This window comes from Electrona antarctica (assembly GCF_951216825.1).
Source record: "Electrona antarctica genome assembly, chromosome: 5".
Lineage (NCBI taxonomy): Eukaryota > Metazoa > Chordata > Actinopteri > Myctophiformes > Myctophidae > Electrona > Electrona antarctica.
This window is the reverse complement of record NC_136810.1, coordinates 12,174,985-12,188,205: the sequence shown is the minus strand read 5'-3', so window position 1 is coordinate 12,188,205 and position 13,221 is coordinate 12,174,985. Positions and strand designations below refer to the sequence as shown.

General features: G+C 42.3%; 1 protein-coding gene across 6 annotated transcripts in view; it reads left to right on the top strand.

Annotated features, from left to right (window-relative positions):
- ppip5k1b (diphosphoinositol pentakisphosphate kinase 1b) overlaps positions 1 to 6,861 on the top strand; it is a gene marked incomplete at its 5' end in the record, with an annotated part of 72,355 nt that extends 65,494 nt beyond the window's left edge. For all 6 annotated transcript variants that reach the window (XM_079500515.1, XM_079500516.1, XM_079500513.1 and 3 more), the window contains 2 exons: positions 1,273 to 1,386; positions 4,863 to 6,861. In XM_079500515.1, coding sequence (XP_079356641.1) covers positions 1,273 to 1,386; positions 4,863 to 4,954 — 206 coding nt within the window. In that variant the 3' untranslated portion in view covers positions 4,955 to 6,861. The remainder of the gene's footprint in view (positions 1 to 1,272; positions 1,387 to 4,862) is intronic.
- Positions 6,862 to 13,221: the final 6,360 nt, after the last annotated feature.

Here is a 13,221-nt window from a genome sequence, read left to right as displayed (position 1 = left end):
TCAGACCTCCAGTTCTATAGGCAACACATAATGGGGGGACTTTATTATTTCCAGTGCACACAACTCCATAGAAAAATGTTGAAAATGAGTGGTATTCCCCTTTAAGCAATACAACTTTTTTATCCCAACAGATAAACAAGAGCAGCAAGTGCCTATATAGTGTCTTCAGTGTGTATATGAAATACTCAAATGTGCTTTACATGGCGGGGCATGAGAACAAATAAAAACAACTTTATTATGGGGGAAACATTTCACATGAGGTTGGGGCTGACCCACGCTTGTCGCTTGCTACTTCAGTATGTTTCGCATCGAGGACAGCTTGACAGCTTCGTGCTGTGGTGAAATCACCGCGCGTCTCCGGTGGTCTGTGAGACATGTTAAACTGAAGCAGCTATCAAGCCTAGCATATAAGCTAACGTTGGTCATAAATGGATCCTTTCCCTCTGACATTGCACACAGCCATGCCGCTATCCACGCGTCCATCCGATAGCTTTTACATCTAAATGTCCCATCCATGGAGCAAAAGCGATATAAACGGCTTCTTCATTCGATTAATTTGGGTTTGGATTTTGGGCTTTCTGACGGAGCTGTAGCCTGTAGTGTAGAGTGAACAACAGCTGCTGCTGCTGCTGCAGCTCGCGTGCCACAGCCAATTCAGTACTACAAGAAACACAGTGTGAAACGTTCCGCGGTGAAAAAAAAGGTGCGATTAAATGCGTTAATTTTTTTAACGCGTTAATTTTTCTGTAGTTAATTAATCTCAATTAACACGTTAAAGTCCCGGCCCTAATTACTGAAGCATACATGCAGAATGTGTGTGTATAGTAATCCTAAAATTGCCTAGATTGTGGGTGGACCGTCAGTGGATGCCACAAACGTAACATCCGGACTCGTAAGACGTAAGGTGCACTGTTGCTTCCATCTGCACCACACTTGGCACAAAGTTTAAGCCATGCATGTATATCACATTGTAGGAGGAAGTCAAGCGGAAGTGCGGAAGGCACACTGTCACTCACTGCCACTCAAGTGACTACTGGCCAATCACAGCGCGTCTTTTCCGGGACTTATCAATTCAACCCAAAGGAGCTTTATTGGCATGAGAAAACAAACGTTTACATTGCCTCTGAAGCTTCCGCTATGCTTCCGCGTGGCGTAAGCGTGCGTCTTGCTCTCGAGATCACACGCCCGAGAGCCGAAGGAGGCATCTACCGTACCTTTCTATCTATGTCTGTGGTCCGTACTGTTTGAATCCTTCCTGTGTGTGTCCTCCAGCGCTGTCCGCCCTGTTTGACTCCCAGAGCCAGTCGTCTCTCTACAGCCCTCCACAGCCGCTGTCCTCCTCTGGGTCTGAGGCGTCCCTGCTTCCTCCCAGCAGACCTACTTGGTGTAAGTTAACTCACTCTGTTGACTATTCCATTATATTAAACTTGTGCGCCGGTAGCATTGTGAGCTTGTAGATCTGATATTTCCGGTTTACGGAGGAATAGATTAACATAATAGATACATCTAGATCATGGGTCTTCAACAGGGGGTCCGGGGGTCCTCGGAGTTACTACTGTAGGGCTGCCAAAACGTTGTGCAATAGGAACTTTTTGTTTTGTTTTACTTGAATCATAGCATCTCTGTTCTGGGGGTATCATTTGCCAAACATAGCAGGTTCCCTAGCACGACACGTTGTGAGCTTATAGATCGGCTATTTTCGGCAAAGAGATTCCGTGTAGACTCAGGGAAAAACGAGCAGACCGTCACAGAGCCTAAGTTTACCAAGTATAGAGGGTATGTGCATAAAGTGAGTTTAACGTAGTTTAACGCAATCACATAGGACTTTCTGTTTGGATGTATGGGCTGTCAAGGCCAGAAAACCAGTTTTTTGCGGCTCCGTACTAGGCGTTCCCGCATAACTTCCGGGTATGATGATGATGTCACGCTCATATCCTCTATTGAGGGTTTAAGTGAAAATGAAACTGCACATGAACAAAAACCAAGAATTTACACAACACCGATGATGGTGCAGTCAAACAAGTCTGTGAAGCTATCTATATCCATCTATTTTATTTAATTTTTTAAACAATTTGATATAAATGTAGTGGGGGTCCCTGCTTAATCTCTCTCTTTCAGCCAGAGATTCCGTAGACCTTGAAGACCCCTGATCTAGATGCTCGGCACACTGGGGAAGAGGACTTTCTTTTTCTTCAGGGTGAACTACTTTTTAACAGCCCTACTACTGTAGATAACAGGGTTTAGTGTGAACTGTGAAGCGCTGTGCCAGTGCTCATGGATAACAACCCCACCCCCGCATCCTAACTGTCAGCTGAGCTTTAATTTAAACAAAACTTTTACACCCTGTGGAAGAAGATAACAATTAAGAGCAGCGAAAAGTAGGTCTGGGAGACCAACACGACGCCTTTCCATTTACTGTCAACTCTCCCTCTCTTCTCCTTTCATCTCTTCTCCTGGCCTTGGCTTGTCTTCTCCTCTTGGTGAAGACGAGTCATTAATGTGTGTTGTCAATTAGTGGAAGCGCTACTTTGACGTGTCCCTATCTCTCTCTTACTGTCTTCATTCCTTTTGTATTCATCTTTTCTCTGACATTTTACTTTCTTGCCTCAATCCCTTTCTCTCTTTCCCTTTTTGAGCGGTGCACACAGCTCCAATGAACGTGTGTCCCTACTGTATGTCCGTCTGTTTGGAGTAGGAACAGCTGCAATACTGCTGGGTGACCTGCCTTCAAGTGGTGCTGTTGAGCTTCACACTGTGCACTATAACTATTACAATAGCACAGACCAGTACAGTGAGTACAGTACTCTGAGTACAGTACAGTACAGAACAGACTACAGTACAGCAACTACCACATTACAAGTATAGTTGCACCGCTCAGTTCACACAGGTGTGATTTTTGTTTTTGTTTTCTTGCATACCAATGTAGGTTCAAATTTGATAAACAATTATCAGATCTACAAGCTCACAGCTTGTAGATCGTGTACAGTATGTAACGCTTTGTGAGCTTGTGGATTGGCTATTTTAGAAAATAATAAGTATTCTGAATTAGTACAGCTGTACATGGTCTGACTTGTGAGTGTGTGTGTGGGTGTAAGATAGAGATTCTAATCTCTATCTATCTAAAAACAAGAATGACTCGCGTCATAACTGCCAGGTTTGGCCTCATTGCTGGTCCGAAGGCTCATATTAAAGGTACTGGAAGGCAGAAAAACCTCCTCCTGCGGCCCAGTGGATTCAAGAAGTCCTGTTTATGTTAAAGTTGGAGAGAATTAGATACAATGTTCAAGGTTCATGGGAGAAATTTGACATTACCTGGTCTACATTTATCTCATAATATGTTGAAGACTTTACATTTCCCTAACGGGCAGGCGAGAGAACCGGTGGCCAGACCCCGTGCTCCGTCCCCCTAGTGGGGATTGGAGTTGACGGGGCTGGAATGCACCTCCCTCCTGATGCTATGAAAGCTGCTGGCGGTTACTACTACTATTGATCAACATTATTTGCCCTTGTTAGATTTTTTTTTCCTTTTCAGCCTTTCTTTTATTTTTTTGTGTTTTCTTTGTGCTTTATTTCGTGTATTCATTCTGTCTATACTTGACCTTTTTATCTATGTTTGCTGTCTGTGGACGGGGGAGGAGGGCAGGGTACTAAACTGTGGACTGTGGAACTGTTTCGACTGAATTACTCTGCAAAAAGGAATACAACAAAGTAAAACCATAACTGCCAGGTGCAGCAAAGAGACTTTGGGTGTTGTCTCCCATTGGCTTAGACTCTAAGCCAATGGGAGATAACACCCAAAGCCTCTAAGCCTTAGAGGATACGGATTCATGTTGCAGCATTCAGACTAGGGTTTTTGAGTGGTGCAGCCACTCCATTGCGTAGCTATGTGTGCCCCTATGCATGTGTACGCGTCCAAGCATGGATACGTACGCGTCCATGGACACATGAAACACCTCGCTAATAACACTGGGGCGTCACACACAGAGGCCAGGGAGGAGTATACACTACAGTACGTACGAGCACAGTACAAGTATAGTACAGCACCACTCACTTCAGACGGGTCTGATTTTGTTTATCTCCCATTGGCTTAGAGGCGCTAGAGGCAGCCAATCATCAAATTGTGTCCACTAGGTCCTCACTAGTCTCAACATCGACAGTATAGCCAAGTTGCACCTGGCTAAAAAAGATGAATGGAAAAGAGAAAGATTAACACGTCATTCTCTAGGATCAAACTGTGGCTTTATTCACATCACCAGAGAGAGAGAGAGAGAGAGAGAGAGAGATGGATATAGAGGACGGAAAGTATGAGTCAGCAGAGCCACATCATCTTAAGACAGAATACCAGACAGATGAATTTACACAGTATACTGTATATAGAGGGATGAATAGAGGAAAGAAGGGAAGAGTCAGCATTTCAGCCAGATATTGACCACCAGGCAAAGCAGTGATGGAATAAATTACTCTCATTGGTTTACTTAAGTAAAAGTATCTATAGTGCAATGTAGAAATGCTCTGTTACAAGTAGGGGGGGGGGGGGGGGGGGGGTTGCCATGGTGTTGTACCCGTATGTTAATTATATTCACATTCCCTGAATAGATAGTTCCTCTGCTGACATTTATTTTCATTAGCAAAGCAGTAGAATTAGCAAGGCTAGTCGGTTAATAAACCTGCAGTGAAAACATGCATTTATAGCAAACTTTCGGGAAATTATATCAGGAAAGCGTGAAGATCTATACAATAAAAACGAAACAAAAAATAAGTAAATGACCACCGAGAGAAAGTAATGTTCTGTGTGTGTGTGTGTGTGTGTGTGTGTGTGGGTGTGCGCGTGTGCGTGTGTGTGTGCGCGTGTGCGCATGCAGACTGCAGTGTTTCCTCCAGTGCTGTGTCCAGTGCTGGCCCCTCCTCTCCCGTCGCAGATAGCTCCACCCTGCACTTCAACTTCAGTGATTGAACACCTGAACCTACACGTGGAAGCCTGAACTTCTACCTGAACTAAACTCATTCTGCACCCAGAGAGACCCACGAGAATGTACTTTCATGAATTTACTCATCCATCCATCCATCCATCAACCCCCCCTACCTTAGGCTACCTCTACCTCCCATCAGACGTTTATTTTGAGGAGGTAGCCTGTCCATATGAGACCCAGGACAAATATGCATCATTACTTTTTTCAAAGCTCTCTCTCTCTCTCTCTCTCTGTCTCTCTCTCCCCCCAATGAAAGCTAAGGACTAAATGTACCAAGCGATCTAGACACGGGGCCACGTGTCTGTGTGCCTAATCCACATCTTCTACAGTACATTTGAGGCAAAGAATGTAAACCAAGGCTCTAATCTAAGCCAGGACAACAACGGGACATCCATTAAACCTGCCTGTCCATCCATTCTTACAGTATTTTATTCTATGTACAGTACATGCGATATGTCCTCACCGCGAAAACCCCAAAGACAGCCAACTCGGAGTGGGACCTTCATTTAACGTTTTGTAGCTACTGTACACGAACCTAATATTACACATGACACTGGAATCCTGTTAGGAACTTAGGATGGTGGTTGAATGAGTTTAATTTACAGGCTAGACTTCATTCTTGTTAGTGGGGCTGCTTACTGTACATTTCTATTTTAGGCATTTAGCTGATGTTCTTCTAATCTACACACAGAGACTTGCACAAGTCTCATTGTCTTTGCTCAAGAGCAATCCACTGGGGGACTGTGAGTGCAGGTCTGGGTTTGGACCATCCACCCCTGCCAAATCCCTTTGTATACTGTACAGCTCATGTTTCTACAAAATATTTCTAATGCTGTTTTTAAAATACCACACTGCCTCTGTTTTTTCTGACTGTGATTGTTTTTGGAGATGCAGGGTTTAAAATGCTGAGCCACATGGATCAATCATCTCTCGGTTCACTCTGTGCTGTTGGTCTGGATTCATATTTACACACACGGGTGACTCGTGAGAGAAAGAAGCACCCATCAATGCATGCAACACACTCATCATTTACAATCATTTACACATAGTTGCAACAAAACGTCTCTTAAAGCTCCAGAGACTCAATGCTGTTCTGTACTTGTTTCTTATCTCTTCGGGTTACCCCAGAATGGCTCCATAAAGTACAGTACGTACATGTAGTATTCATGAACTGTACTTATTGATCAGGCTGTACATCTGTGATGGCTGTCTGCTCTCAAAACTGGTTTATGTGAAAACATGAAAGGTGGCCGCACACGCCAATAGCCAGAGTGCCAATATTTTATTAGGACAGCAGGTAAGACAAAAATGAATCCAACGTTTCGGCGGTTAAGCCTTCATCAGGGATTTTCCCTGATGAAGGCTTAACCAGCTATTGGCGTGTGCGGCCACCTTCTTGTTTTTTCAAGATTTCCTCTACAGTTTTCTCCCGTGTGCCGGCACCGCTACAAGGACTTTGGTGTGTGTTAGCATTTTTGTACACATGATGTGGAAACATCTCTGCTGATGTGTTTCTTATGGTGAAATGACTAATAGAGTACTGTATATCAGCACATGGCTCTTTGGATATATCGCCTACTGCTGTGTGTGTGGGTTCTCTGTGTCGTTGCTACAGTATGTGCCTTATTTCACACACTGTCCTGTGAGGTTGTGATAGTTCCAACCAAACGTACAGCTGAAAACAAGGGGGGAATATGTCGTCAACTTTAGAAAGGCTCATTTACATGAATGATTTTCTCATAAAGTGTCTTATGATTTATGTAAGAATCGAGGGTTGTTAAAATGTTGGTCAAACCTGTAACTGGGCATCAATACATTTTCAACTGATTCAACAAACTGATGTTCAAAATAAATGGGTAAAGTAAAACCTCTGATTTTCTATTTTGTGAAACTCCTCTGGGGTAAATAAAATAATACTATATAACATCAATATGACATCTTGTTTTGGGGCAATGATCTTCTAAATGTTCAGCATATTTTCTACATGCAAGTGAATTAGTTAATTAGTGCTTTATCGATAAGCAACCATTGCAGTTGAACTTACTTCCTGAATTTCGTGTGTTTATGAATTCAAGGTTGATTGACCCCAGTTCCAGTTGAACCATAATGGATGTTTGATCTCGTCAGCTGTTGTGGAACAAAACCTGCGTATTTTCATTGTTTGAAAAAAAAGAAAAAAACATATTGAAGGTAATTGTTAATTAAATATTTGAAGATGCTTTGGTAATATAGGTGAATTTTAGGACTGTATTTATGTAATTATTTCATACTTATTTAAAGAGACATGCTGCATCTCTGTGAAGCTGAACTCAAATAAAACGTGAAAAATTAAAAAGATATGTACTTTAAATAAGTCCCCTGGGAACTATGGTGTGTGTGTGTGTGTCCGTAGAGGTGGGTATGTGTACTGCTATTGTGAGAACCTAGTGTCCTTGGGAGGATATAAAGATTAGGATTATGTTGAGGTCAGGCATTCGGGGTGCTGGTTAGAACTAGGTATTGTAGGTTAACCCATTAAAACCAGGAAAGCATCTGTCATTTTTTATTTTAACCACTTTAACCATTATCTTACACATCTGCTATATTATAGTATACAACCTCATGGTGCTATGAGTTTATAGGTCTATTTTTGTATAGGGGGGGGGACCACGTAACTTTGGGAAAGTGTCATAGTAGCTTGTTTAAGTAATGATTAGTCAACACTAGTTTTATTTCTAAGTCTACTTACAGGACATTAACATCACATTTGAGTTCCTTTTGAATGCCTGTCAGATTTCTATACATAACTGGTTTGCGCAAATGCGCCTTGCATGTCTTTGATCTAACACGCAGAAAACATTTATGGCATTCTCGCCGATAAATATTTTCGAGTTAAAAAAGGGGAAAAAAATAAAAAATATATTTTTATGATTTTATGATAATGATTAAAAAATGGCTCAAGCCCATTAATTAAGATTCGAGTGCCAACCCTACCGAGCGAAGGTTCGAACCCCGAATGTTCGGGGACAGGCCTCATTCACACCAATCAAGCAAATGTTTTTTTGGGCCACCACAATGCTTTTCTAATGGGAGTCACATGGTTTGACCAAACATTTGTGTTTGATTGCTGGTGGTGTTCTGCCCCTCCCCCCCGATCAAACACAAATGTTTGATCAAACCATGGGACTCCCATTGGAAAAGCATTGTGGTGGCCCAAAAAAACGAACAGAAGGAGAATACCAGCTCTACTCTAGGAGTCCAAAAAAACGACCAAACATTTGCTTGATGTGTGTGTGTGTGTGTGTGTGTGTGTGTGTGTGTGTGTGTGTGTGTGTGTGTGTGTGTGTGTGTGTGTGTGTGTGTGTGTGTGTGTGTGTGTGTGTGTGTGTGTGTGTGTGTGTGTGTTTTATTACATTGGTCCAGAGACCTCATTGTTATGACCATCCTCTCTCTCTCTCTCTGTCTATCTATCTGTCTCCCCAATTTAATTTCCTTCCTCTCCTCTCCTCTAATCCCCCCCCCCCCCCCCCCTTGATTATCCTATGCTCTGCTTTCTCGTAACTGGAATGATGACTCATGCCTGTGCTCTCCTACTCCAAAGCGTTGCTATGGGAACGCCCACAGATGCAACTGACTGGCCCGACGGAGGCTGAATGGAGCCACGGAGAGAGAAGGGAGGGGTGTGTGTGTGTGTGTGTGTGTGTGTGTGCACGCGCGCCACTTCGGATTTCAAGGATTGATTGATTGAAGAATTTATTAATAGAGGGTATGCGCATGCATAAAGTGAATGGCAGATCGAGTGGCAAAGTGATTGACAAACTGAATTTAATGTTGTTTAAAGTAATTTAATGCGATCAAATAGGACTTTTCTGTGTGGATATATGTGATGTCAAGGCCAGAAAGTAGTTTTTTGCCACTCAGTAGGCGTTCCAGCATAACTTCCGGGTATGATGATGATGTCACACGCATACCCTCTATAGTTTTGGAGAATTACAGTACATTTCAAGCACAACTCAATACAAGACTGTTAACTGTGGACGACACCATAAAGCATTTCACTTGTTTACAATAGGGTCCAACATATTCAATTCATCATAACATTTAGAGACGTACAAATACGGATACCAGCTCATTGGCCTTGTGGTTAGAGTGTCCGCCCTGAGACTGGGAGGTCGGGGTTCAATCCCCGGCCGGGTCATACCAAAGACTCTAAAAAATGGGACCCAGTGCCTCCCTGCTTGACACTCAGCATCAAGGGTTGGATTGGGGGTAGGCCTAAAGGTGGCCTTACACTAGCCGATAATCGGGCATTTTTGACGCTCGGGGGGTGCACGACTCAATCGGGCACCCCCCGCGCGCGATCGGGATCGGCCCGATCAACATCAAGAATGTTTGATATTTGCTCGGCCCCCGCTCCGATTATCCTGTAGTGTGTGGTGCTGTCAGATTTCAAATGCCCGATTATCGGCTAGTGTAAGGCCACCTTAAGTCCCTGCGACATACTAGCGTCATGTCCAGGGGGTGTACTTGTACATCAAGCTGCCTCACGCTACAGAAACTTGAGATAGGCTCCTGCCCTATGGGCCTCATGGCTCGGCAAGGCCTACTTAAATACGTGTACACTACTATATAGCCAAAAACAGGAAATCATCAGGTAAACATATAGCTACAGTGAGGGGAAAAGGTTGATCTCATCTATCCCCGTCTGCGTCGCGATAGCTGGGAGGGAATTCGTGAAAATCATGCACTTGGTGAGTTGGTAAAGTTTAAAATGTTTTCAAACGAGTTGGGCTCGCCCCCTCGTGGTCTGTTTGCAATTAATCCAATATTAGATAAATCAGTATAGGCCTAGTAGGCTATGGTGGTGGAAACCCAAAATAATTGATAGAAGAGATTTTCAATGGATTCTGTTGCTATTGGGTATTCTAAACAACATCTAAAATCTAAGTTCTGGAAAGGCATTATTTTGAACATGGTGTCCGCAGTGGCTTCAAATGCCTAAGCTATGAGCCATATCTTGAAAATAATGATGGCTTCCTTTCAATTAAGAAGTTAGATTTCCATCTCTTTTTTTTTTATATTATTGCGACCACCGGTCGCAGTTTACTATGAAAACGTGCATTTCCCGTCAGTCAGTCACCCCACGCCTAAATAGAGTCACGCATCTTGACATCACTCTAGTAGTCACCCACGTCTGCATATATGGTCACACATCGTGACATCACGTCTCCATATATGGTCACACATCGTGACATGACGTCTCCATCCATATATGGTCACTCCATATATGGTCACTCACGCATCGTGACATCACGTCTCCATATACTGTATGATCATAGGCCATAGGCCTACCTGTTTTTCATTGTGCATTTTTTGGTCAAAGTTGATCCCATGCCAAAGCTACTGCACTCGCCTAGCAGTCTGCCGTCACCCAAGCGGATGCTTGCATATACGATCTGCCCCAGCAGCAGCACGACTTCTACACTCTCACGGAAGAGACAGCCGACAAGCAGCGCCTTATGTTAGCCTTTCAATTCAAAGTCTTGTCTGTATTTTTGTATCTGTTGTGTGAGGGTGCTAGGGGTGTGGCTTGAAGGGGGCGTGGCTACCCCGGCTACACACCCCGAAATCTCATGAATTCTGACACTCCCAAGTCCAATGTTGACAGCCCTGCCACTAGGGGGCGAGCCCAACTCATTTGCGATGGCTTTTGAAAACCTTATGCCCATAACACCATGCCAAAAATCAAAAAGTGCACAATCTTGATGATTTGGGCCGGATTCCCTCCCAGCTAGCTACGACCCTGTTTCCCAGTATGCCCCTCTCTCCACTCTCTTTCAAAAACATATGTTCACTTGTTTACACAATTAATTAAGCTGCCACTCATTCTGTCATTCACATGTTACTGTCAAATATTATAGCATACACACGCACGCACGCACATTTGACACTTTTTGTTTCAGGAAGACAAAACGGTTGAGCCTGAGGGACACATTCATTTCCTTTAATTGGCATGAATGTTGATTTCTGTCATCCTGATTATCATCTTCTTGACTACACCTCAAACTCACAGTAGGGGAGACCACTGTCAAAAGTAACACTTTTTTGGCGCTTACTGGTGCTACCTGTTTTCTATGGTGCTTACTATGGTGCTACCTGTTTTCTATGGTGCTTACTATGGTGCTACCTGTTTTCTATGGTGCTTACTATGGTGCTACCTGTTTTCTATGGTGCTTACTGCTGGCGCTTACTATGGTGCTACCTGTTTTCTATGGCGCTTACTATGGTGCTACCTGTTTTCTATGGTGCTTACTGCTGGTGCTTACTATGGTGCTACCTGTTTTCTATGGTGCTCACTAGTGCTTACTATGGTACTTACTGCTGGTGCTTACTATAGTGCTACCTGTTTTCTATGGTGCTCACTAGTGCTTACTATGGTACTTACTGCTGGTGCTTACTATGGTGCTACCTGCTTTCTATGGTGCTCACTAGTGCTTACTATGGTACTTACTGCTGGTGCTTACTATGGTGCTACCTGTTTTCTATAGTGCTTACTGGTGCTTACTATAGTAATATATAAAATGATCATATAACGTTGAAAGAAAAAGCACAGCCAGGACACACTTGGAGATTTCAATGTTGTTTAATTGACCTCCAGGTTGTTTCCCTTTACAGAGGATCTGCAGTTCTACTGTTACATGGTAGACTTAAAGACAGAGAGAAGATTGAGAAAGAGAGAGAATACACACAATATTGCACTGAAGGAGGAGTACAACATAACTAAGATTTATTACAATGCCCAAATAAAAAAAAACTGAACTACAAGTCGTATAGTGTCTTCTCACCAACGTCTTGTTAATAATAATAATTTGTTAATATAATAGGGCAAACAAAAAGATAAAAAATAAAAGCACAGCCCAGTATTATATTATGTAATTTCAATACCAGTTAAGACAATTAGCTTTTCTTTTCTTTTTTTTAACTTTTCTTTTTGCAAATATAGTATGTCTTTAAAATAGCTTGTTTTTCTTACAATAATTTCCATGTTAAACGATTACATTCAGGTTTATCAACTAAATCAATCACATGCAGAGAGATTAGATGGACGGAAACTGTATCATTGAGCAAATGATTCATTATTTTCAATGCAGGTAATGAGACTGGAAACTGAATGATCCCTTGGTTTAGTTTTGTGTTGTTCTAAGTCGGTGGTTGTGTTGAGTTTATTGTTCATTGTCTGAAAAGACAATGTATCGCAAGAAGGAATCATATCTTATTGTATTTATACATTTTAAGATACGTTCACAAATTTGTGTATACAGTACATCAATGTACATGTTTTTGTTTGCGTTTTGTTTGTATGATATTTGTCTGCATGTGTTTTCAAGTCATATTCAGGAATTAAAATACAAAGTTGCAGCTGTGGTTAATACTGTTTTGTCTTAGTGTTGGTTTGAGTGGGACGGGACCTCTCTAGCTTTCTGAAACAATATGAACTTTCCACCCTCTCACTGGGACAGAACTGTAAAGGATCATTTATCCTACTTCGTCAAAGCATGAATTAGCCTCAAAGCAACGACAGGATCACAATACAGTGTGTTTGCCCACTTTCAATCTGCCCTTAAACTGATTCCTGGTTCTGTCGGTGTGAATGTATTTGTAGTTTTTATTCTATTAATCCAGCAGCATTCATAGTAAGTATAGGAACAACTCTACATTCAGAAAAATACATTACCATTTTTAGTGCATTCGGCTTCAGTACAATCACACAGACAGACGTGCACTTGATTCTCATGGACGCCATAACTTAAAATAATTTATCCAACCAACACATGAGAAACCATTCAGAAAAAGCCATTTCACACACACATAAAGTGTCATTTCATTTTTTGGAAATCTGTGCAATTAGGTTATATTAATACATCATACACAGCCCAGATGGCATTGATGGGGTCGAGGACTAGACGTTTCCGCTTAAGAATAGTTGATTCAAAATAGCTTGGCTGTCATTTCCAATATGCTAATTCTTACGAAATGTCCTCGCCATGAGTGCGCCTTCAAAAGAAGAATGCACTTCTTCCATACTAGGTTGTGAGTGTGTACTTGTGCGTACCCAGCAGTTTAAACAAGCGTCCTTTGCCTGAACCTCGCAAGACTTTCACAATGAGGAACAAAAAATCTACAGTTTCTACACCTACCTCAGTAACGTATATGACTGTAGTCAGGTAAAAAGAATAAAAACAAACACTTGAATTCAATATTTACATTCTCA